The 24,333-nt window shown below is 42.7% G+C and overlaps 1 protein-coding gene across 1 annotated transcript in view; it reads right to left on the minus strand.

The window, feature by feature from the left end:
* The window catches only part of MYH15 (myosin heavy chain 15), a 50,206-nt gene extending 32,530 nt beyond the window's left edge, over positions 1 to 17,676 (minus strand). The window contains exons 1-14 of the mRNA XM_051611675.1: positions 17,548 to 17,676; positions 16,322 to 16,425; positions 15,689 to 15,832; positions 13,816 to 13,972; positions 12,693 to 12,720; positions 11,728 to 11,821; positions 10,536 to 10,556; positions 9,899 to 9,991; positions 8,628 to 8,691; positions 8,437 to 8,535; positions 6,088 to 6,191; positions 5,532 to 5,670; positions 4,859 to 4,977; positions 3,190 to 3,339 (exon numbers count right to left, since the gene is read on the minus strand). Of these exons, the coding sequence (XP_051467635.1) occupies positions 3,190 to 3,339; positions 4,859 to 4,977; positions 5,532 to 5,670; positions 6,088 to 6,191; positions 8,437 to 8,535; positions 8,628 to 8,691; positions 9,899 to 9,991; positions 10,536 to 10,556; positions 11,728 to 11,821; positions 12,693 to 12,720; positions 13,816 to 13,972; positions 15,689 to 15,832; positions 16,322 to 16,425; positions 17,548 to 17,641 (1,410 nt within the window). The 5' untranslated portion in view covers positions 17,642 to 17,676. The remainder of the gene's footprint in view (positions 1 to 3,189; positions 3,340 to 4,858; positions 4,978 to 5,531; positions 5,671 to 6,087; positions 6,192 to 8,436; positions 8,536 to 8,627; positions 8,692 to 9,898; positions 9,992 to 10,535; positions 10,557 to 11,727; positions 11,822 to 12,692; positions 12,721 to 13,815; positions 13,973 to 15,688; positions 15,833 to 16,321; positions 16,426 to 17,547) is intronic.
* Positions 17,677 to 24,333: the final 6,657 nt, after the last annotated feature.

Consider the following 24,333-nt stretch of genomic DNA (forward strand, 5'->3'; position numbering starts at 1 on the left):
GTGTGAGGATTTGTTCAGGTCGCTCAGGATGTACGTGCCTTTCATTCAGCAGCACACAACATCAGTCCTGTAAAGCAGAGCAAACATGTCTAGAGAACAACACGAAGCAACATCATAATTAAGCACTTATCTTCAGGAGGGGATTCTGAGAAATGGAAGTTGTGATGTGCTTCCTGTACCAAGGTGCCCAAAACTGGACACAGTATTTGAGGTGTGGCCTCACCAATGCCGACTACAGAGGGACGACCACCTCCCTGGTCCTGCTGGTCACACTATTTCTAATACAAGCAAGGATGCCATTTGCCTTCTTGACCACCTGAGCACACTGCTGGCTCATATTCAGCCATCTATCAATGGGAACCACCAGATCCCTCTCTGCTGGGCAGCTTTCCAGCCACTCTTCCCCAGGTCTGTAGCATTGCATGGGGCGGTTGTGGCCCAAGTGCAGGACCCAGCACTTGGCCTTGTTGAACATCACACAATTGACCTGGGCCCATCGATCTAGTCTGTCCAAGTCTCTCTGTAGAGCCTCCCTACCCTCAGGCAGATCAAAACGCCCTCCCGAATTGGTGTAATCTGCAAACTTACTGAGGGTGCACTCTGTCTCCTTATTAAGATCATTGATAAAGATGTTAAAAGAAGTGGTCCAAACACTGAGTCCTGAGGAACACCACTTGTGACTGGCCACCAGCTGGATTTAACTCCATTCACCACCACTCTCTGGGCCTGGCCATCCAGCAAGTGCTTTACCCAGCAGAGCCTACACCTATCCAAGCCATGAGCAGCCAGTTTTTTCATCAGAATGCAGCAGGAAACAGTGTCAAAGGCCTTACGGAAGTCCAGGTAGACAACATCCACAGCCTTTCCCCCATCAACCAGTCAGGTCATCTTGTCACAGAAAGAGATCAGGTTCATAAACCCATGCTGACTGGACCTGAACACCTGATTGTTCTGTATATCGTGCATAATGGCACTCAAGATGATCTGCTCTATGACCTTCCCTGGCACTGATGTCAGACTCACAGGTCTGTAGTTCCCTGGATCCTCCTTTCAGCCTTTTTTGTGGATGGGTACCACATTTGCTACCCTCCAGTCCACTGGGACCTCTCCAGTTATCCAGGATTGCTGGCAAATGATGGAAAGAGGCTTGGTGAGTGCATCTGCCAACTCCTTCAGTACTCTTGGGCGGAACCCATCTGGCCCCATAAACTTATGGATGTTTAGGTGGTGTAGCAGATAGATTTTTTTATTGTCTTTGACAGCAGTAGCCAAGTTGAGTTCAAGTTGGGCTTTGTCACTCTTAATTTACTCCCTACATGGCTTTACTACATATCTGTATTCCTCATGAGAGGCTTAACTTCTCTTCCAGGGGCCATAAACTCTCCTTTTCTTCCTGAGTTCCATCCAAATCTTGCTATTCAGCCAGGCCAGTTTTCTTCTTCGATGGCTTGTCTTTGGACACGTGGGGACATCCTGCTCCTGGGCCTTCAAGACTTCCTTCTTGAAGTATGTTCAGCCTTCCTGGACTCCTCTACCCTTCATGACAGTCTCCCAAGGGACTCTGTCAATCATTCTCCTGAACAGATCAAAGTCTGCCCTTTGGAAGACCAAGGTGGCAGTTTTACTGGCCCCTCCTTACTTCTCCAAGAATCAAAAACTTTCTAAGTTCATGGTCACTGTGTCCTAGACTTCCTCCAACTGTTAATTCCCTCAGAAGTCCTTCTCTGTTCTGTTCTGGAAGTCTAGAGGGGTACCTTCCCTGGTTGGCTCCCTCACCAGCTGCGTTAGAAATTTTTCTTCAATGCACCCCAGGAACCTCCAGGACTGTTTCTTCTCTGCTGTGCTATATTTCCAGCAGACATCTGGGAAGTTTAAGTCCCCCATTAGAACAAGGGGTAATGATCGTGAAACCTCTCCCAACTGCTTATAGACTATTTCACCCACCTCCTTATCCTGGTTGAGTGGTCTATAACAGACTCCAACCACTTTATCACCCTTGTTGGTCTTCCCCTTGGTTCTTATCCATAGAGACTCAACCCTATCATCACTTTCATTAATTTTTAGGCATTCATATGTCTCTCTGATATAGAGGGCCACCCCATTGGCTCTTCTTCCTCACCAATCCCTCCTGAAGAGTTGGTAGCCATTGATTGTGCACTCCAGTTGTGTGAGTCATCCCACCAGGTTTCCGTGATGGCAACTGTGTCTAGTTTTCTTGCTGCACAATGGCCTCAGCTCCTCCTGTTTATTGCCCATGCTCCGTCCACTGGTGTAGATGCACTTCAGCTGGGCTAACAGTCCTGCCACCATTTTGGGGAGAGAAGTCCTAATTGCTGTCTGACCATTCTTAGCTACTTCCACGTTTACTAATTTATTAGTGAACCCTGTGTTTTTGTTGCCACATGTATCACCGTCTCCCACCTCAATTGGGACAGCAGACTGAAGGCCATCCTCAGACTCATCTCTAGTAAGCCTGGTTTTATCCCCTTCCCTCTTCGAGCCTTTCAATGAGCTCTGCCAGCTCATGCACAAGGATCCTTTTCCCCCTTGGAGACAGATGTACTCCATCTGTCTCTAGCAGACCTGGTGCCATATAAACTCCCTCATGACCTACAAACCCAAAACTTTGACGGTGGCACAAGCCTGTGAACTGCAAGTTAATCAGGTGTCTTTTCCTCCCTCTTTCAGTGTTTTTTCCTACTACTGCATGAAAACACCATCTATGCACCTGAGCCTTCAACCAGTCTCCCCAATGCCTTGAAGTCCTTTTCAATAGCCTTTGGACTTCTCTCTGCAACCTTGTCACTGCCAACCTGGAAAACCAACAGAGGGTAATACTCAGAGGGCTGCACCAGACCAGAGAGCTTCCTTTTAACATATCTAACCTGAGACCCACGGAGGCAGCAGATCCTGTGAGACGGGTCAGGTCAACAAATGGGGCCCTCTGTTCTCCTCAGAAGGGAGTCACCTACTACAATTACCCTCCTTTTTTTCTTAGTTGAAGTCCTAAGGCATGGGGGTGAGTGACTAGCCCTGGGCAACTTACTGGATAGATCTTCATCCTCATTCACCTGGCCCTCAAGTCAGCACTTTGCTTTCTCTTCATTTAGAGAAAGAAATACCCACCCAAGAGCTAGGGCTTGGTATTTTTTATATCCTTCCACCAAGTCTTCACTCATTAATACTTACATCAAAGATTTCAAAGCCGGCAATGTCCAGGACTCCAATGAAGAACTGTCTTGGCAGTTTAGTGTCCAAGGTTTTGTTGATACGGACGACCAGCCATTTAAACATTCGATCATACACTGCCTTAGATAAGGCTCCAACAGCATACAAAACCTAAAATACATGTTTAAAAATATCACTGTGTGGAACAGAATTTACTGTGGAACACCAGGATTTCAGTGCAGTAGCCTATTTCTAATTTCTCCTTATGGTTTAAATGAAATTTCATAATGGTTCTTATAATCACCAAAGCATACTTAATACAATACACAGCTTCTCCCACTCTCTGTGCTGACTTTTCTTCAAATTGTTGTTATCACAGAATTGTCAGAGTTGGAAGGGACCTCTAGAGATCACCTAGTCCAACCCCCCTGCTAAAGCAGGATCCCCTAGAGCACATTACTAAGGACTGCATCCAAGCAGGTCTTGAACAGCTCCAGAAAAGGAGACTTCACAACCTCCCTGGGCAGCCTGTTCCAGCGCTTTGTCACCCTCATAGTAAAGACTTTTCTCCTCATATTTAAATGGAACTTCTTATGTTCCAGCTTGTGCCCGTTGCCCCCCATCCTATCACTGTGCACTACTGAAAAGAGTCTGGCTCCATCCTCCTTGCACCCACTCTTTAGATACTAGTAGGCATTAATAAGGTCTCCCCTCAGCCTTCTCTTCTCCAGGTTGAAAAGGCCCAGCTCTCTCAGCCTTTCCTCATAAGGGAGATCCTCCAATTCCCCAGTCATCTTTGTTGCCCTCCATTGGACTCTCTCTAATAGTTCCCTGTGTCTCTTGAACTGGGGAGCCCAGAACTGGATGCAGGATTCCAGATGTGGCCTCACCAGGGCAGAGTAGAGGGGGAGAGTGACCTCTCTTGACCTATTGGCCACACTCTTCCTTATGCTGGCTCATGGATGATTTACACATAAATTTATAAATTATAATGTAGAATTTAATCATATATATGTATGTATACTAGCACATACATGGCATAAACAGACAATAGGAACAGTCTGTCAAAAGTCTCTTTATACGTGCGACTATGCCAATAGGATAGATCTCTCTCCAGTAGTTTTCTAGTTTCTGAGCCTGTACCACAGCCTGTCTTCAAACAACAAATTTTCATTGTAACCAAAATGCTGCAGCATCTTCTACAATGCTGCTACAGCTGCAGCAGTGCTAACCCAAGGACTTTTGTTTCCTAAATTAAGAGATACCTTTAAGTGGATATTGCCTTTAGCTGATTGAGGTCACACAGAGCTTAAAATTACATTAATAATGAATGAGTGATGAGTGAATAAATAAACTATGGCTCAACTCTTCTAGGTAACTATTCTCATCCAGAATTACAAATCAGTCCCCATGTGGTTTTTCTGTACCTGGTTTCCTTGAGTGGCTGTCCTTGAAACACATCAGAAAAACAACACTAGCAAGGGCAGCACCACTATTCCTTTGTTTGTCTCTTTACTAGTTTGCCACACTTCCACTGTCTCTTGCCACAAGTTTGGGGATATAAAATGAGAACAGGTACTAAAGGTACACATTAGTATTTCTAGCAGCTGTCTGTCTCTCTGAAAGGTTACGGATGAATCCTCAGGGCTTGCAGGACAGGTATCCAAATACCCTGAAATCTTCTCCTTACCTGTTCAACACTTTGACCTTTGGTCACATACTCATTGCCAACTTTCACTCTAGGGTGCAATAAACCCTTAATCAAATCAGAGGAGTTGATTCCCATTAGGTAAGCAGCTTTATCAGCACCTGATCAAGAGAAAAAATGTTTCAACTGCCTTTGAAATTCTACAGGGAAGCATGCCTAGCAAGAAAATAATATTAAGTACATCCACTTTCAAACAGAAGCTGCATAAAGACCTTGCTCTTCTAATGTTTTGTGCTACATGTGCCTGTTCTCTCCCTTGTGGTCAAGAAGGTCATCTGTCTACCTTGGACTTCAATTGCTGTAAGAATCACACTTGAGAAACTCTTCATGTATAGGGAAAAGAACATATCTCCACACTGGTTGTAGACAGTTTCAGGTGCAAGAGGAAGTAAAGAAGCAAGACCTGAAGGCATGCAAGAGAAAGCTAACCATTTTGTTCAAATGGTCACAGAAATGAGATTTCATTGGGTTGTTCTCTGTCTATACCCCTTCTGCTAAATGAGGTTACCCACCACTGAATAAAGCACCACACTTAGAGCTTGTCAGGAGCTGTGTTGTGCAAGATCAAAACAAACAGGCTGCTTCTTCCTCAACATAGTGCATGATACATGCCAGACTTTTGAAGATAAGGGGTAATTTTAGGTGTTATTCTTACTTTCAGTGCCATCAGCCTCTGCCTGCTCTTCTCTGGGCCTTTGTTTGAATTTCATGTTCCCAAAGTGCATGATGGCACCTGTGAGCTTGTAGGAACCAGACTTCTCATCTGGCACAAATCCCAGGATGTCCATAGCTTGCTATGAAAAGAAAACACAGATATGAATCACTTCCCTACTCCAAAGCTATGGCATTTTGCATCCCCACAATCTAGCTTTGCATGGCAGATATTACTAGCCTGCCAATGGATGTTATCTTACAAAACACCCACTGGAACACCTTGGAGACCCAGCGTGGCTACAGAGTGAGCGGAGAGCTCCCTTTATCAAGTATTTTCTATACCAAAATTATAAGAATACGACATGGAGCAAGGCCAGATTAAAAAGTATAATAGTTTATCAGGCCTCGTGCTTCATAGTATTCATGCAACTGAGAGCCACTTCTGCTTTCATTCTAGTCCAGTAGTTGCAGTCACAGAAGCTAAGATCCTGCCAGCACTTTTCCTCCCCACATGCACCTAATCTATGAATCACAAAGTCAAACCAATACGGACTTACATCTGTTGCCAGCAATTCTTCTCCATCGTCCAAATTGTCCACTGTAACTACTCCTTGTGAGCAAAAGTGGTAGTCATAGGGGTTGGTAGACACCAGTAGCATATCTGTAAAAGAATGGCCAAAGTAAAAACTGTCATCCATTCAGGATATATATATAAAAAAGAAGATCCAAAGATCAACTCTTGCACACATTTTTCTCTGCACAACTGGGTATAAAGTTGTGGGGTTTTTTGTTGTGTGTTTTTGTTGGGGTTTTGTTGGTTTGTTTTGATTTTGTTTGTTTTGGTTTCTTTTTAACAACTTTAGGGCAGCAACCAAGTCTCTCATTCTACTATTCCAGTATGAAGACCAAAATATAGAGAAAGCAAAAAAGAATATGGAAATACTGCACACACGGCTATTCAACACATTTTGCAGTATACTGTGTTCGTATTCTCCCCTACAGTTCTACTTTCTGCCTTGCATGCCTGTAAGGGTAAAAATCCCATTTAAGTACAGAGGAGAAAGAGATTTTAGTATTACCTAAGACAGGGACAATTGGCATGGTTCCTCTCTTTTATAACAGACTCACAAAGTAGCAACTTCCAGCACTCTTTGCAGAAGACACTTGGCTCTTGATGAACAAAAACCCAACCAAAGTTTGGTCTAGATCTCAATCTTTCATATACATCCACACATATGTGTCTAAATATGTATGTATGTGAATACACATACAAATATATGTGTATGTAAAATAACATTAGCTATAAGTCTGTGCTACTTTGCTAAGAAGTAATGATGTATTAATTTATCTACATTTATATTTTTTGTATTGTAATTATCTATATTTATATGCATCTATATTTAGATATGTATGTGTTTATATACAAACACACACATTTCTTTTCTACAAAACAGAAGTCCCCATTGGTTTCAGCCTCTTCAAGAGCCTGCAGACTTGTTCCTGCTGGCCAGAAAGGTGTGTGCTGCTGTGAAGTATGCAGACAGATAGTTAATAAGAAAGAGCCTATCGTCCTAGCACCAAGGTTCGGACAGGAATCTCAGTGCTGTCGTTCCTTGAAATCTTTCCCCTATTCATAATTAATTAGGCCAGGTAACAGCTAAGAGGATTGGGCACTTGACCATGCACTGTCAGGATAAAAAGACTTCAAAACAGACTATGATCGCTATGGCTTAGTAGCAGTTTAGTGACTCTTCAAAGTATTTTATAAAAAGTATTTCTTCAGAGCATAAACTCAAGTCAGCAAACCACATCACTTAAATAACTAGTGAAGGTTTTATTCCAACCATCAGATGAGAGCAGAGACACCTCTCATCTGCTCTCTGCTCATCTCCAGCAGGTCTATGGGACTGCATTCAGCCAGGGAAAACATGAAAGGGGCAATCGCCATACAATCAGCTTTGCATATTCTTCCTTACTACAGGACATTCTAGAATGCCAGTTTGGGTACTTGGGGCAGAAAGAGGAAACCAGCTTTTCTTCATGGATCTGTAAGCAAATCTGTGAAAATCTGCATGATGAAAATTTTATCACCACAAATGCTTTTGGAGGCATAACACTGTGCAGATGTTTTGAGACCTCAGAGTACACAGTGTGACTTTTTTTGCCTTTAAAGTGTTACATTTTGAAACTCCTGTCTGAGCCTCATTCCCTTAGACTAATCTCTAATATCCCTTCACCTTACAGGGTACTTGCATCAGTATATCACAGAATAATGATCTATGTTGCTGCCATTGCAACACCATGTTTAAAAGAGTGTCTTTGACTGTGGAAGCTCTGGAGCCCTCATTACAGAAAAGGCACAGAGGTGTTGGAGAGTGTCCAGAGAAGGGCTGTAAAGATGATCAAAGGGCTGGAGCACCTCTGGTATGGAGACAGGCTGAGAGAGTTGGGGCTGTTCAGCCTAGAGAAAAGGCGGCTTTGGGGAGACCTCATAGTGGCCTTCCAGTGCCTAAAGGGGGCCTACAGTAAAGCTGGGGAGGGGCTTTTCATCAGAGAGGGCAGTGATAGGACAAGGGGTAAGAGAGAGTAGCAAGGTGCTGGAATAGGTTGCCCAGGGAGATTGTGAAATCCCCCTCCCTGGAGGTGTTCAAGGCCAGGTTGGATGAGGCTTTGTGCAGCCTGGTCTAGTGTGAGGGGTCCCTACTCATAGCAGGGAGGTTGGAACCTCATGAGCTTTAAGGTCCCTTCCAACCTTAACTATTCTATGATTCTATGAAAGCTCAGTTTCATCAAGTGGAAGCATAAAGGCCTTAATGCACATGGCTTTGTCCCCTGCCCCCTCCTCAGGCTCTGTCTGTTCCACTGCAGGCTGGTTCTTAAAAGCTGTGAACCCACATAATGCTTACCCAGTAACTCTGGTTTCTTTCCTGACAGGATTTGGTAGAAAATGTGATAGTCTCTTTCACCCGGCTGCTGGAAAATCACTCGTGATTTCTCCAATAAATCTAGTAGCACAAAGGAAAATTCAGTGAGAAAGGTTCTCCAAGTTTTCAGATGAGCAATTGTATTTTTTAAAAGGAGAGAATTTGCTGCTTACAAATCTCAATATCAGCAGATGACAGCTTGCCCGTGGTTCCAAAATGGATTCGAATAAATTTACCCTAATTCACACAGAAGAATATTCTAATTAGTGCATATAACATACACAGAAGGAAACAAAGGATGCTGCTTGAAGGCAACCATTTGGCTTGAAGGATCAGTTTATGCTAACTCCTTGGCTTTGCACAAGCATATTTTCAATGAGAAATATCAAACAATGATACTACAGTTTTCCAAGCTGAAACCTGTACATACAGCTATGTGAAGCAGCTTATGGGGAAAGGAAAACAGTGCAGTTATCTGCCAGGCTAAGATGGGAATACACGTGACTTCCAGTTTCATGATGGAGATTTATTCTAATACATGACTCAGAGCAATAAGCCTGGGCCTGAGACACATAAGCTCATTTTTTGACTCTTTCTCATTTGCAGTCCTAACTCACATGCAACTACTTACTTCAAAAGGGATTTTACACTGCTTTGCCCATGAAATTTCTTCATCCCCCAAAATTAATAACAAATGAGTAGTTTTCATTTAATGTATAACATTAAAACACATCAATTTAAAAAATAATTAATTTCCATTTCAGCTGACAAAATCCTTCTACAATTATGTAGCTTTCCACAGATGCTTACAACCTCTCACCCTCTCCACCCTTCCAATTAAATTTTTAACTGGATTTGTTAGGGAAGTATGGGCTACAAACTCAGGCTGTCATTTCCATGACATTTCTTTTGGACCCCTGAGCCAACATCAACCAGATGTGGCAGAGGCAGAGCTCCTGAGAGGATTGCTCTCCTGCAAGCCTAATGGGAATGCGGAGGCCCAAGGTCATATCAGCACTGGGGGACAAGGAGGGGCAGTTTACTCAGCCTAAAAGGCAGATAGTATGGAGTGAAAAAGTGGAGTTATTATAGGAAGAGGGGATGACTTAGGCTAGTGGAAAACATAGTAGGAAAAACAAGCTATGCAGCAGAGGCAGTCCTGGGGAAAATCTGCCACTGCTGTTCAAAGGGCTTCATAAAGATAGGCCTTGCTTGTCTCCTGATCACATACAGTTTAAGCAACTATCTCTCTTGGTTTCTTTTTGTCTTTCATCCTTTTAGTAGTTTTTCCTGGTTAGATCCTACTTTGTTATTCCTCTACCGTGTGGAAATCCAACCATTTTAGTGGACAAAACAAGTAGCAGCTTATGAAGGGATTATTACAGAAATGTTATTAACAGGCCATTGTTGAAGAGGCCATCATTAAGTTACAATACAGACTTACAAAACGCGAGGAGTTGTCATTTCTCAGGGTTTTGGCATTTCCAAAAGCTTCTAGGGCTGGGTTTGCTTGAATGATTTGATCTTCCAAGGTTCCCTAGAAATCATGGTTGAAACACTATTGAGAAAACTACAGGCTACAGACTTGGCTGTCAGCTGTAACTCTGTCATGCATTCACTTACAGAGAGAAGACTCCTTACCAAAGTCATTTAGCTCAACCTAGGGGTGGCACAGTATGAAGGGCATAACAGCAGGATCGTCTGTCCATTATGAGTGCTTAAAGGCCTCAAACATTCTGCTGTGCTTTACTGTTTTGGCTTGTAGATAGGAAATTTTCCCATCTGTCCAAGTGAATGTGTGTAGGAGGGGGGCTACTGAAGACAGTGACAAGCACTAAATTGCATTAGATTTGAAAGCACTCGGAGCTTGTAACATTTGGGATTTCTAGAGATGAGAAAAGCATTAACTGTCACTTCCACAAACTTCAGTTTGCTGAAGCAAACTATTTTAACTGCCTGGGCTCCAGGGATACTCCATTGGGGAAACCATGCAAAGTGAAAAGCCGAGGTTCATGACAGAGACTGACAAAACCCAGTACCATTTTTACATGGGAAAGATAGATAGCAAGCTGATGACTTACCCCAGTTTTGGTAGCTGGTTGCTGTCAAAAGAGGAACACAATGGAGGAAAAAATAAAGAGAGAATGTGAGTACTTACATGAAGGACATCACAAAAGATAAAGATTGGCAAAGTTAGAGGTCTAGTGGGCACCAACACACCAGCAGGACTTGTTGAAGTCTTCCTTCAAAAAGCACATGTGACTGTTACTCTTTGCATTCACCATACATCACAAAACAGCCAAGTGCTGTTCCTACCCAGCAACCTGCTTTAAGCTGTTGTACCTCCTGCTCCAAATGCCTACCTGGTTTTACTCTGGAGCACCAGCCTCATTGTGTGCAGAAAGCTGGCTCTGCACCACTCAGTCATTTGTTAAGAGATCTTTGCAGACCTCAGGTGAATGCATATTAGACTTCAGTGATGTGAGTTACGTCTACAGAATCCAAGCCTGGCTGAAGTTTTGGCTTTATAAATACAGTTCATAGGAATCAGTTAATTCACCACAAAAGAATGTTGAGCCTCCGAGTGCAATGAAGCCTGCAGTGAATAAGCTCATAGCAACACAAGATAAAAAGAAGCATAGCATGAATACAGTATTCACTGTATCCACTGTAACCTTAGAGAGCACTTAAAAGAACATTTATCCAAAGAGAAATATAGAAAAGCTGATTGAAAAACGTATTTTGCCAAAACATTATTTTTTTCTATTTCTCTTTCTTTTTTTTTTTTTTTTTTGCTAAAAAGCTTTCAATCAAACAGACATTTTGATGAAAAATTATAATCCTAGTCCTTTTGGAGACTATTTTGCACGTGAAAAAAAGAAAAAAAGAAAAAAAAAAAAGACGAATTTCTTAATCTTCACAATCTTCCCATCTTTTGACCAGCTTTAACATGATCAGAAACATTTAAGACACAGAAAAGCTAAAACTCATAGAAAAAAAGCAGCAGCAACAAGCAGCTGTTCAGAACCAGGGGTGTTTTGCTGCTCCATCTGGAGTATGACAAGTTCAGATGAGCATTGCTTTTCCACCCTCAGAACAGCATGCACTCAGCCATGACATGGAGAAGCCTCAGTGTCTTTTCCCACCAGTTTTCTTCTCTTGACCATGACTGCTGAGGTCTAGCACATGGTTTAGTGCTCAGGAGGCAGACTTGTGAAGTTAGTTGTACACAACAGAAAAACCTTGGGAGTCTGAAATGAAACAGCCACTTACGTTCTTCTTGCCAGGTTCACCCAGGGCTGCCACTGTGGCAAAGTATTGGATGACACGTTTCGTGTTGACAGTCTTGCCAGCACCAGATTCTCCACTACAGGAAGGAGGAAGGCAACATAGGCATTGCTCGAACGGTTGTAGCTCATCCTCTCATCTTCCTGTCCCCCCATTTCCTCCCTGCACACAGGCTGTTCTCAGAATCACGGACTCTTATTTCTGCAGCCTGCTTTTTGGCCATTTCAGTGGAAATCACAGTAAACTGACTGAATGAAGAGGTGAATGCCTATGATAATAGCAACTAATTCTTCACGTGACTGGGCTCAGAAATCTCATACAAACCCACTCTACACTGTGGTTCCTTTAAGGGCATGAAGTTTTATTCAAAACACCCAGACTGAGGATCTGAGGGATACCTATGTACAGCTAATGATTTAGAAAATGTACAGAAAAGCTGCAGTAATTTGCCAGCATTATCCAGGAGCACATGTGAACTATGTAGAGAGACACTCAACTCTCCATATTCCATGCTTGCCAGTAAACGACGTGCCTCTTCTTTTCTGCCTTGGTCATTTCCCTCCCTTTAGATGTGTCTACATGACATTTTAAAATACGATTTGCAGGAAGAGTAACCATGTTGAAAACAAGGAGTCTTTTGTGCCCAAAGAGGGCAGCGACAGCAGGGCTAACGCAGGAAGAACTGCCTGCTGAGTTGTTTTAGTGCCTGCTTGGAAGGAATACCAGGAGGGGATCAGAAATGGGCCAGCGTCCATCAAACCCTTAGTTACTCCTTTCCAGTGAGACTCAAGGCAGCCATCAAATGGCCAAATTGCCAGTTACTAGGGCTTGGATCAAGTTCCAGGCAATTTAGCTGAGTTTTCAGGGGTCAACTTGTATTTTAGTAGGATTTTTTTCTTCTAAGTTTTTTGCAGCAACAGTCTCAAGTCAGTCAAAAAAGAAGCACTTACGTGATCAGCATAGACTGATTCTCCCGATCTGTGGAAAGAGAAAAGGAAAAAAAAAAAAAAAGATACAAACTTAGTAGGCTGTACAAATTGCTCATTATAATTGTAAATGAGTACCAACTATTCCAAAATCAGTACTTCAAAGACAGGAGAGAAACACATGAAGCAGAGATGGAAAGATAAAAACTAGTATCACCTAATCCAGCCTCCAGGAATGCAAATTCCAGCCCTGCCCTGAATTCTCCTTTAGTGTTTTGTTCAAGTTGATATTAAAGACCTGTCAGTTGTGCACATTCCCACTGTGTCTAGGAAACTATAATAAGGAAAGTAATTTCCTATCATAAAAATGTTTCTTTTCTTACTCCTGAGTAGGTCTTTGCTCACATCTGACCTTTCTGCTCCTGCCCTACTAGACCAACCCAAGTAATGTTGCTGTTTTTTCACAGGCTGTTCATGGCCCTTTCTTAGTTGGCCATGCTGCTGGAATGAAATGTTATAGTGTCCTTGCTGTTAATGTCCTGAACAGAAAAAAAGCATTTATTAGAACACTTTGCAACCTTAATATATTATTAAACAACTTCACCAAATGCTAAATCATAGAAGCTTTCCAACCCATTGCGCCTACATTCCTCTTCTATTTTTTTTAACTCCAGTTGTTGTGACAGCCTACATATTGGGCAGTATATTGGGCCGTATTTCACCCTTACGTGCTAAAAGAGCCCCTCTTTGCAGCCACAATCACACCCCCTCTGCCCAACACCTTCTGTTCCTTCACAGCTGTGGAACTTCCCATTTTATTAAAACCAGGCGACGGCAGGATGTGTTCCCACCAAGTCTCTCTGGGATTCACTCTGCCGCCTCTCAGGACCTGGTGGCAGCAAATCACTGCTGCCCTCTGCTGATGAAGTCTTTTTTCTTTTATTTATTCCCGGTAATTTGTGGGTTAGGGTGAGAAAATCCAACAGGAAAATCGGGAGTTTGTTGCTGCTGTTCAGCGGCAACTGTTGCTTGCAGAATACTTGCACTTTTGTTGCACGCTGGAAAACCTCTCACAGCCTCCCACTCGGCACCAACCACGCTGGCTGAGTAAAGCAAAACCAAACGGGAAGGAAGCAGTGCCACTTACTGCGCAGCATGTCATGGTAGGCGTTATCAGCGATGGAGAAGATGTGGGGAGGAGCCTCCGAGCGCCTCTTGCCTTTGTAGGCAGCAACGACCTCCGACTTATAGACAGGCAACCACTTGTAGGGATTTATAGTCACGCAGAATAAACCGGAATAGGTCTGGAGAGGGACATCAAACAGAGTGAAAATAACTGCTCAAGGAATAAGACAAAAAAAAAAAAAAAAAAAAAAGTCTTAGTTAACCAAGCAGGACCTGGTGCTTCCAGCTTCTGATTTGAGCTTGAAACCTGATTTGAATTTCAGCCTTTGATCTGAATTTCTAAAGCTACTGGTTTGCTAAGTGACTTCCTATGGGCAATTGGTATCAAAACTACAGATATGAAACAGCTTTCCAAAGGTGGAAAATAATTTTCCAGATTACAACCAAAAACAGACCCTTCAGCAAAACAAAGGAGAAGCAAATAGACCTATGCCTGGTTTTCTGCCTTGCTGCTCCACAAGAGTGGTTTCCTCTTGAGAACAGTCATTACAGAGGAAAAAAAAGTTACAGTTTTCCTGCTGGAGCTCCATTCTTAAGGAGGAGAAGCAATCTCCCATTACTAATTTGATGTGAGCACCTTGGGGCAATTTCTGGCGGGCGTTCAAAGAGAATACAACTTCATAGTGTTATTCCCCAAAGCTGTGGAGCTTTTTTCAGCTTCTGGAGAAACACAGACGGTAAAAATCTATCTTTATAGTTGCTCTTTGAGCAACTCAGCAAGTCAGCTGGGGCCTGGTCTTGCAGGAAGAGTTTTCATTTGTAACCTCATGGAATCTGTTTTATCTGGTGACTTTCCATGTACTTAGTTCAGTTTGAAGCAAAAATCTTCAAAGAAACCCAGTTATTATATGGGCACAAGCACTAGATGCATGTCAGTTAATGAGCTCAATGGCATTCTAAAATTTTCAGGTGAAGTCCAGGTGTCTTCTCCTAAAAATAGCACTAGGACCTGCTCCAAGATGGCCGTGGCATGGGTCCTCAGTCCTATTTTCAACAAGGAAAAGAAAGACTTCAACCAGTAAATGAATTAAGGTAAAGTGACTAATTTAATTTTCTACCTATGCTGACCCACAATCAAAGCTGTGGTTTAAGCCGTAAGTGTCTATACAGGGGTTATTAGAGAAATGCAGAAAAAGCTTCACAATCAGAATTTAAGTGGAAAAAAGCTGGATTTTCTTTTCTGATGAACACTAAAAAACAGAACAGGAATTGGCTAGAAAAAAATCTATAGATTCCCCTGACTGATTTCAGACACAACTGATGCAGCAAACCAAGAGCGAAAGTTTGACCTCACAAAACTATATGCTACTGAGCTTGTTCTGGTGTTGGCAGAAGTTATGTTAGAGATGTCATGGGGCAGATACGGAGCAAGGGAAAAACAAGGCAGATGTCAGCGCAGAAAATAAAGGGAATAAAATTACTGACCTAAAGATAGAAAGGCTCATACTTAAAAGAAGTTATGCATGTGCTCTAAGCTTGAGACTTTCTTTCTTAACAAGGAAATCTCCATGGCTGGTATTGACATGGCTTATTATTAGGAGAGGAACTATAAACTAGGTCTCTCCCATGTTTTGATTGCTGGAAATATGAGAGCTCTCTCCTAGGCAAGTATGCAAAACCAAAGAACTAGACACCATCTGATTCATTCAGCTTTGGCTGTCTCTATTCAGACACAAGCCAGTTCCAAGCAACTTCTTTCCTGAAAAGATGAACCAAGCCCTCAGTTTTGTGACTTATCAAAGTTGTAAACTGAATATGAAGAACACAACATGTTCAAACATGAAAGCTGCACTTGAAATGCAGATTTCTAAATGTACCCTTGCAATGACCCTTACATAGATCATCCAGTTGCTGTAGCGCTTTCTGAGATTGTACAACACAGAAGCTTCATTCAGATGGGTCAGCATAGCCATGTCCTCGATCATGTCAAATTTGGGAGGGTTCATTGACTGCAAGTCATCTTCTTTTATAGTCATGGTCTGCAAAGACAAATAAGTACAGCAATACTGGAAAATACTGGGATTTTCTGTTGCTTTACACAACTTACAGGAGAATGTATCTTTTTTCCCCTGCAAAGAGAAGTCCTTCAGCTCAAACCCAGCCTCTGTACATAATATAATTTATTTTCACCATTATTACTAGATGATAAAAGTAAGGGGTATGGTGGTATGGCTAAGAAAGAAGCCATGGGATTCAGCTACAGCCCGGGCTTTTACCTCTGGGGTCCAAACCAGAGCTAGCTGGTTGCATACCTCTGCTCACAGACCCCCACAGCTGCTCTGTGGTGGCTGATGCTCTCTTACCCACCCCCACACTGTTGGTTTCTCCTTGGTGTTTTTTCATGTGTTATTCTGATATGACATCAGTTACTGTGAAACAGGCAACTGAGCTTAAACCAGGACAGGTGAATTCTGGAGCATGCTTCTCTGGCTGTGTTAGTCATGGATCAGACAAAACCAGTTTTGTACCTTTCCATCTGCCGTCTGCACGGTCACTTTCCCTTCACTGGTTTCTGTAATTTCAGCTTCAACATAAGCTTTCTTGTCATCGGGAACCCAACATTTCTTCTTCCCTGTGAAATGAAGGAGACCAAGGGTCCACAGCCTTGCATCAAACCATAAGGCCATGCCTAGCTCAGCCAGATTGCTGGGTTACTTTTTCCACACAAGTGACACAAAACCTCTGGGATGGCAGCAGATTGGCAGTGCTGGGGAGCTGCCTGCCAAAGCGGAAGGCGTAGGGCTCCCAAATGTTGTCTGCCCTTTGAAACTACCACTTGGCTTCCTCGAGATCCTTCCAGAACAAGGTGTCAAAATATTTCACAAATGCTGGCTAAGCCTCAGCCTCCACGGGAAATCCATAATCATTATCACCAGTGTGCAGATGGAGGCACTGAGATCCAAGCCCAAATGAAGGCATTTGCTAAAAAGTCACAAAGAAAATTGCGATCTGAGTGAGGAATTCAGCCCACATTATTTGCCTGCCAGCTATTCAGATTTAACCTTATTCCTGCATATTCTTCTGAGGCTTATCTTGAAAAACAGCAATATTAATAACTCACATTGAGTTATACATGTGGCTTGTTGAAGTTTGGAGTAGCTGCACTAGACTTCAGGTCTTTAGTTACAGCAACTATTCTGATCAGCAAAATGCTGTGGTTACTGGTGTATTTCCACTTAATACTACACCTCAGGGCTCATGTAAATGTATTCCATGATAATAAATGATAGGAAACTAAAAGCTAACATCATATTATCATACACCTGCAAATCAAACAGATGTACAGGCACAGCATAACAATACATCTAGTCAGGCCACAGAATCTCATAACAGGAACATCAATGTGTGGCATTTTTCTTTAAAACGGACAAAGATGTGATCCCCCACCCTTTAGCAGAGCAGTACAAATACAACTTGCTTCTAAATCTAGTTGATTACTTACTTACCAGGAATAGATAGATTATTTCTATTTACTATTCTATTTCTATTTATTTCTAAAAACCAAGGGGTTTATAATGGCTTTCCAGAATAAAGAATCCAGAATTTGGTTGAACCAGCTACCTCAAACAGCAGCACAGAAGCAACAACGCAGACTTTGCAACCTGCTTTGCTCTGCAGTCCCACAGCTATACTTGGATACAACCCTTATCCCTCTAAACCAGGCACTGGCAACATTAAGGGTACTACAACTCACCATCAAACGCGACGGTCTGTGCCTTCATCAGCTCCTTCTCGCTCTTTCGGAGATAGGGAGCAGCCTCCCCAAACTCAGACATATCGACCATCATCTTGGCAACGTTTCAGGGTGGCACAGCTCAAGGAGAAAAAAAGAATGGGACCTGGCCTACCAAAGAAAGGGGGATAAAAAAATCTATTTTGTGGACAATCCAAAACAATTAAAAAACACTCCACACAACGTGGCAGGTGGCTGATCAAAATAATTATTAATTTAAAACACAAATACGTAACACAGATATGGAGCTATATTGCACCTTTGGCTAAACGCTTCTCTGGCTCAGCTTATTTAAAGTCTGCCAGATCCTGTGTGGTTCAAAACCTCAGCATGGGTCAGTTATCTCCACAGGACAATTTAATCTCTTCTTTGTGGCACGAACGGTGCTTAAGAGCAGGAGATAAAATGGACCACTTGAAGCTGTGATTTTAAAAACCACTTATCCGGGACCTGCTCTGGCCCCTTTCAAATTTGCCTGGAGCAGGCACATGCTCTCCTTGGGGCCGTGCCACTCAGCCACTTCCAGCATTGTCTCAAGCAGGTGTTTTCTGGGAATCATGTAGCAAGACTTCACTGCTGCCAACTGAGAACCGCTGCAAGGGTGTGCATTACACCCTTGGTGCTGCTCCAGAGACGCATGCCCACGCTCCTGCTGGAGAAAGCCAGCACTGGAACTGGAAACAGCCCTGCTACCAGCAGCACACTCCTTTGGTAGCATGAATTAGCATGTTAGAAAAAAAACAGGACTAACAGAGCTCGGTAAGGTCCTGAGCCAGTGCAGCTTCCCAAGCTGCTGGTAACTCTGAATTCACCAGCTTGCATATCCTGCTGCAGCAAGGCATGGAAGAGGGCAAGCATATCTGTAGTGTTGCTGGAAGGGATGATTAGTTTTTTAGAGTTATTTGAGCTTATTTGAGCTTATTAGTCCAGCTTAATACCTGCACGTGTTTTCTCAAATGACAAGACCACTGTATTTAGGAGCCTTTTGAAAGAAAGGGCAGAGGACAACGGTGTGAGACTAATTTGCTGGATTTGAACTGCCAACCAATTGATTTGATTGCTACATACTCTGTAAAGTGAGTGTACAGATATGGTAAATTGTTGGGTTTTTTTTTTTATACATACACACATAAAAATACTTACACACACGTATGTAAAATACTCAAGGTGCTATCCAGAGCATGTCTAAAAGAAGTTCCACTGCTAAAAAGTGTACACACACTCACACACAATGTAAGAAGGTTTTTTCACTTTTTAGTCAATACACCATTTGATTACTATTCAAAGCTGTACAAGTGGCCCTCATATATTACCTTTTCCCCCATTGTATTTATTGTGCAATACCCAGAGCAGCTGGAAAAATTTTCAAGAGCCCTACCAAGTCAGACTCAGCAGTCTTTCAAAATTTAATTCAATTTCTTTCTAGTAACATCCTGGTAGGGATAAAAAATCTTCATCAACCAAGGCAGTTTTTTTTAACACATTCCTCCTGGGGAATGTAAAGCCCTAAGACAGCAGAGCCACCAGATGTTTTATATTCAGCCCTTTCCTGTTGCTGCAGTACAAGCTTGAGACCTTCTGCTTTGTTGCTATAGAGTAAAAACTTTCTCCCTCAGAACTAGCTTTATTTCCTTGTTACAGATTAAGGGTCTAAATAAACACAGCTATCACCAATTATTTTAACATTATCTGAGCTGACAAAAAATCCCAAGTGGAAGCATAACTCAAAACAAGTATTTCAAAATCTCTCTCCCATTAGGATTGTGTCTTAGTTCTGGTGGAGCAATGAAATTACATCAGTTCATACCTTTAAACAGAACGGCGTTAAAGCATTTAAGTGTCATTTCACATTAAAAAGTGCAAATGCCAGAGGAGCCACTCCAGTGTTAATCTCTAGGATTCAGGACAGATTCTCACAAGTCCTAATATACACTAAAGTGTTCTATACCACTTCTGTGCCACCTAGCTCCACTTGGAGAACCCTTAGGGACAGTCAGTTAGCTATCACCTTCTTTTTTTTTTTTTTTTTCTCATATATATTCAGGGCCAGCCACTATGGCAAACGCTGTGGTGTTCAGAAACACTGTGGCAGGTGGGAGAGAATCCCTTATTTTTCACCAGTCTCATGTGCTTGGAGTTATGACAGAGGTCAGAGCCCAGGCAGTGCACACCTTGTGGGTGCAAAGAACTCAGTGAGGCAAACCCATTGCCAGATACAAGAAACTGGAAATGTTGTTTAGTTTATGGCCATAGGATTATTTTTAAAAGGTAGTGTAGTCAGGAAAGACAAGGCAGAGCTAAAGACATTTGCTTTCCTTTCAGTCTGTCTGTTCTAGCTAACAACAAAAAGAGCCGGACCTTTTGTATGAACTTTGGAAGATCCTTGAAAACACCTACACCCTGTAGAAAGCCAACAGTGTCACACAAAATTAGGAGGCACACCCAGGAGCACCAACAATTTGGTGGTGCATTCAGGCCTGAAAAGGACAGACCTCACCTTTCTTTGCTGGGGCTGATGGAAGAGCTGCTGTAGTGCTAATGGCTCGTCCGCAATCGCAAGGACAGCAGACATTGTCCATCTTGGAAAGGGAACCCAGTCGTTGACCAAGAGTTATAATTCAGGTTAAAGAATGCCTTGGACCAACAAACTGGTTCAAATTACATAAGCCATCACCTCTTGGCAGATCATAGAGAAGACAGAAAATATGACTTGCAGGTACTGGCTAATCAGTCCACCCAGATGCATAATTACAAGGGACCCGACACTTCCTTTCCTAAGCGGTTATTCTAGCTGGCTAAATGAACACACTAATGTTAGAGAAGAAACATGTCTTTGCCATCCTAGCATTCAAGCAACACCCTAGGATGACTAACACAGGCTATATGTTTAGTGATATTACTACTAAAACCTTAAGCCTCATGAAAACCTTAGTCACATCAAAACCACGGTGCAGTGTTAGAGCATGGCTGGCTACCCGCATTTAGGAGTGAGAGAGGTTGGTACTCACCCTGGAGAGCACAGAGAAAGTGTCACTGCTCCGCCTGGGCCAGGCTTTATAGGTTCCTATCTCAAGGTCACTGGTGAAAGGGCTGTTTAAAGCCATCAGCAGTTTTGTTCCATGCCTATATTTGTCCACCGGATCCCGGGTAAGGAGACAATGCCTGGGGAGGGGACACATGTGGCTGGGTCCTGGGGAAGGGGGGCAGGAATGTCAGAAGGGAGCGGCACACGCCTCGCCAGTCGCCCCTCACCACACCATTCTTGCTCCATGACTTCATGGAAGAAGCTTTTCCTGCCTCTGTGTTTTTACAGGGGCAAGTATTGCTTTTCCACATGCCTCAGAACTCAGACCTGGGGGAGTGGGGTGGGGTGGAAATTAAGGCTATTCAAATGTACCACCCCTAGAATATGAAAATCAAAGCTTCTTGCTCAAGGGACAAGTGTTTGTAAAGGGAATTTTGTTATGTGAGCCAAACTGCCTTCAAGCAACAAAGCTAGTAGGTGAGTTTTCCCATCCCAGTCACACACTTTAAATCCTCTTCTTGGACCCCAAAGGTTTAACAGCCAACACTATAGGCTCAGGACTGGGATACACTTGTATTCCCCAGTTTATGAACACAGCAAGACAGTGAAGAAATTTAAAAAAAATGTACTGATTCTGCCTGGAAAGTGAATCACAGATAATGAGGAAAGTAGGCATCAATTTTAGTGAGTACTTTGCTTCGGAAACTCATTTATGAGACTGAGGTTAGGCAATGTCTGACCTTCTTATAGTAAACTCATTTTTCCTGTTAAACAGGCACCATAAGCAGCTCGTGTCTCATTTCACTTCAACCCATAAATAGCAAAACAACGGACACATCCAGATTGACTTGCTTTTACCAGCATGGATAGATATATAGGTTTCCTTTGGGCCTAGCATAAACTGAATATAAAAGCACATAGGAAAATAAATTTTGTGGATAATGTTTGTTGGCCACAAGGGAAGACCATATATTAGGGCTTCAGAAAACTCAGCTCCAAGGAAGCAAGGGGAGACAGGCAGGGAGCTTATCCATAGCTTCACTGAATCCTTAGAAACCCACAGAAGCAAATGGCTTGGTTTGTGATCAGGCGAGAGGAAAAATGTTTGCATACTGAGTCTGCTATTTTTAAAGCTGTTGTCCTGATGACTGGACAATGACAGGTTGCACAGACAAAGTATGTTTGTAAGAAACAGAGGAATTTATGGACGTGATAGACTCAAAGACAGGAGATTGATGTGGCAGGTCTGAGGATCTGAGCGCTTTAGTAACACGGTATTTTTAGCATTTGGGAAATGCAACCAAGAGACATAATCACTACTGCTTTGCTAGAGACATGCCCACCTCCAGACAGACTTAAGGTGAGGAGAGGGCCCTCCTCCTACAGCAAGGGGTGAAGCTTTCAGTCTTTGTCTGGATATATCTGTGAAGGGAACCTGCACTCCAGCTGAAAATGAGCAGTATGCATCACACTCTAGCACTCCACTGGCTGTCATACTCTTTGCCCTTGTTTGCTTAAACCAGAATTGCTTCTCAGCCCTCCCAGCCTGCTGCTTTAGAGGTGCTTGGTCTGTAGCATGGGCATGTTGACATTGGATCCAACTGATCACCTTTTGCCTTCTATCTGTCGAAAATTAAAATAAAGGCAGTGATCCCAGCTGCTTTGGTGAACAGCAAGTGATTGTGCAAAACTCAAGCAGATGCTCCTGATCACATAATTTGAAACAAGGCAAATTGCATGCATCACCAAGATTTGTGGGTGCTGTTAATCTGCAATGAAGACTGAGAAAGTGATTATTTCATGCCATGAATGCATAAAGTGCTGATACTTACTCCTTCTTGTTCCTGTCTCACACTGCCAGTACCTTTACTTACAAACACAATACTCCCATTACCACCCCTTCTCAGAAGAAGGCATCTTTTTACAAACGTACTGTTATACTTGCATTTTTTCTGCTCTGCAAATATTCAACTTTCATCAGTCCTGCATGAACACTGCAATCTCACTCCCACACCTCCCTTTTCTTTTCTGGGGCTTCAAACAACTGCTTGCTTAGCTGATGCCAATGCAATTTCAATGTTTGTGTTGCTTAGAAAGGGACACAGCCAGCACTGGTTCAAACATGATCAATTTATTTTCCTTGCTAGCCTGATGTGAACTGATACTGCACATTATTCCTGCCTTTCTGGAGTTTATTTGCTTTCTTTTAATATGAACAAGAATTTGCAGCACATTTCTCCTAGATTAAATTTGTAACAGTGACAACCAAAGACATTTGTCTCTCGCAGGGGCTACTTTTAGAAAGGTTAGTGCTGGTCACTGTTTCTAGGGAAACAAGGCACTTTGATAAGAAGCCCTTGTGACCACCCTATTTTTAATAACATTACGTATTGGAAAGGAATGCAATAACATTTATCAGCTCACACAGATAGTGTCAATATTGTTGTCTTATATAGAAAAGTTGGCATCTGAGATCTGTAAAAGCCCAGTTATAAACCCTCTCTATTTTCTTAGAAAAAAAGAACGACTAGTCAGCTGTGTTTTTACAAAAGCTGACTTCAGACTACTCTTAATGAAATGTGCACTGTAATAACCTGACACTCCTGAAATGCAAGATCAGTGAGATCTGACACTAGTTCAAGATATAGATGCTTGGAGAAAGTGTCTTTTAGTCAGGATTCCTTGGACTGCTCCATAAGCAAGCAGAAGGACTCCATCTTGTCCATCTAAGTAACTGTACCTAAAGAGTCTGAGAACCTATTAGTTACCTCAGAGGTTTTTTGGTCACATGTCCCTGTTGTTGTTGCAGTCTCCCTTTAAAGGACAAATGGGAAAGAGCCAAAATGATCTAGTCGGATGCTCTCTGAAAGAGAAAGGTCATCCATGTGGGAATAGATTTTGCAGAAGAAAAATGTGAACATTGTACCGAGCAGCAAATCCAGGGCTATCGTGTACAAGTGGATCTGAAGAATTACGGTTTAATTCTTCCAGCCTTTGATGCCCCAAAGCAAAACTAGAGAAGCAGAGAGGCTTAGCTTTAAAAATAGTTGTGCTCTGCTGCATCTCTAAAAGATGAGAAAATTTGCACTCAACAGTACATTGAAACTGTGTTTATGACAGCTAGATTTGCATCAGAGCTGAAGATGATCAGGTTTCTGCAAGCCTTCGTGCTCCCCCTGCTGCAGTGCACATGGTGGCAGGGGGCACAAGCATCTGGAGAGGTTTGGGGAGCTTCTGTTCACACGCCTTTCAGAATCATCATTTAAACCAGTTTTCTCCACTTAATTCTTTGCTGATAGCTACTGTGTGGTGTGATAGTATAAAAGAAATTTAAATCTCTCTATGGAGAGCATTTGTTTTTATGCAGACACGCCTGGGGAAATCATTTCTAAGCCACCAAAGATGTTTAAAATGCCGTTTAAGCCACTGAAATCCATGATCTATTGCTATCAGTATGCAGACCCGTGAAACAGAATAGCTTTTTTCCACTTCGAACAACTTGAAATCACCAGTGACTGCAGAGAATTAACACACGAAACCTCAAGAGGAGAGTAGCTGCTGTTACTTTCCTGGTAGAGCCCAGCCACATCCCTCTGCCCTGCTGCCATCAGGCCCCTGCCTCACATCCCGTGCCAAGAGCCCAGCTCCAGGCCGCATCGGCATGCTCCCCTCCTAACCCGGGCTAGGCTAATAAACATTTCAGAGCTGTCATTGCTGCCTCT

This window comes from Apus apus, chromosome 1 (genome assembly GCF_020740795.1).
Source record: "Apus apus isolate bApuApu2 chromosome 1, bApuApu2.pri.cur, whole genome shotgun sequence".
NCBI classification, from domain to species: Eukaryota; Metazoa; Chordata; class Aves; order Apodiformes; family Apodidae; genus Apus; species Apus apus.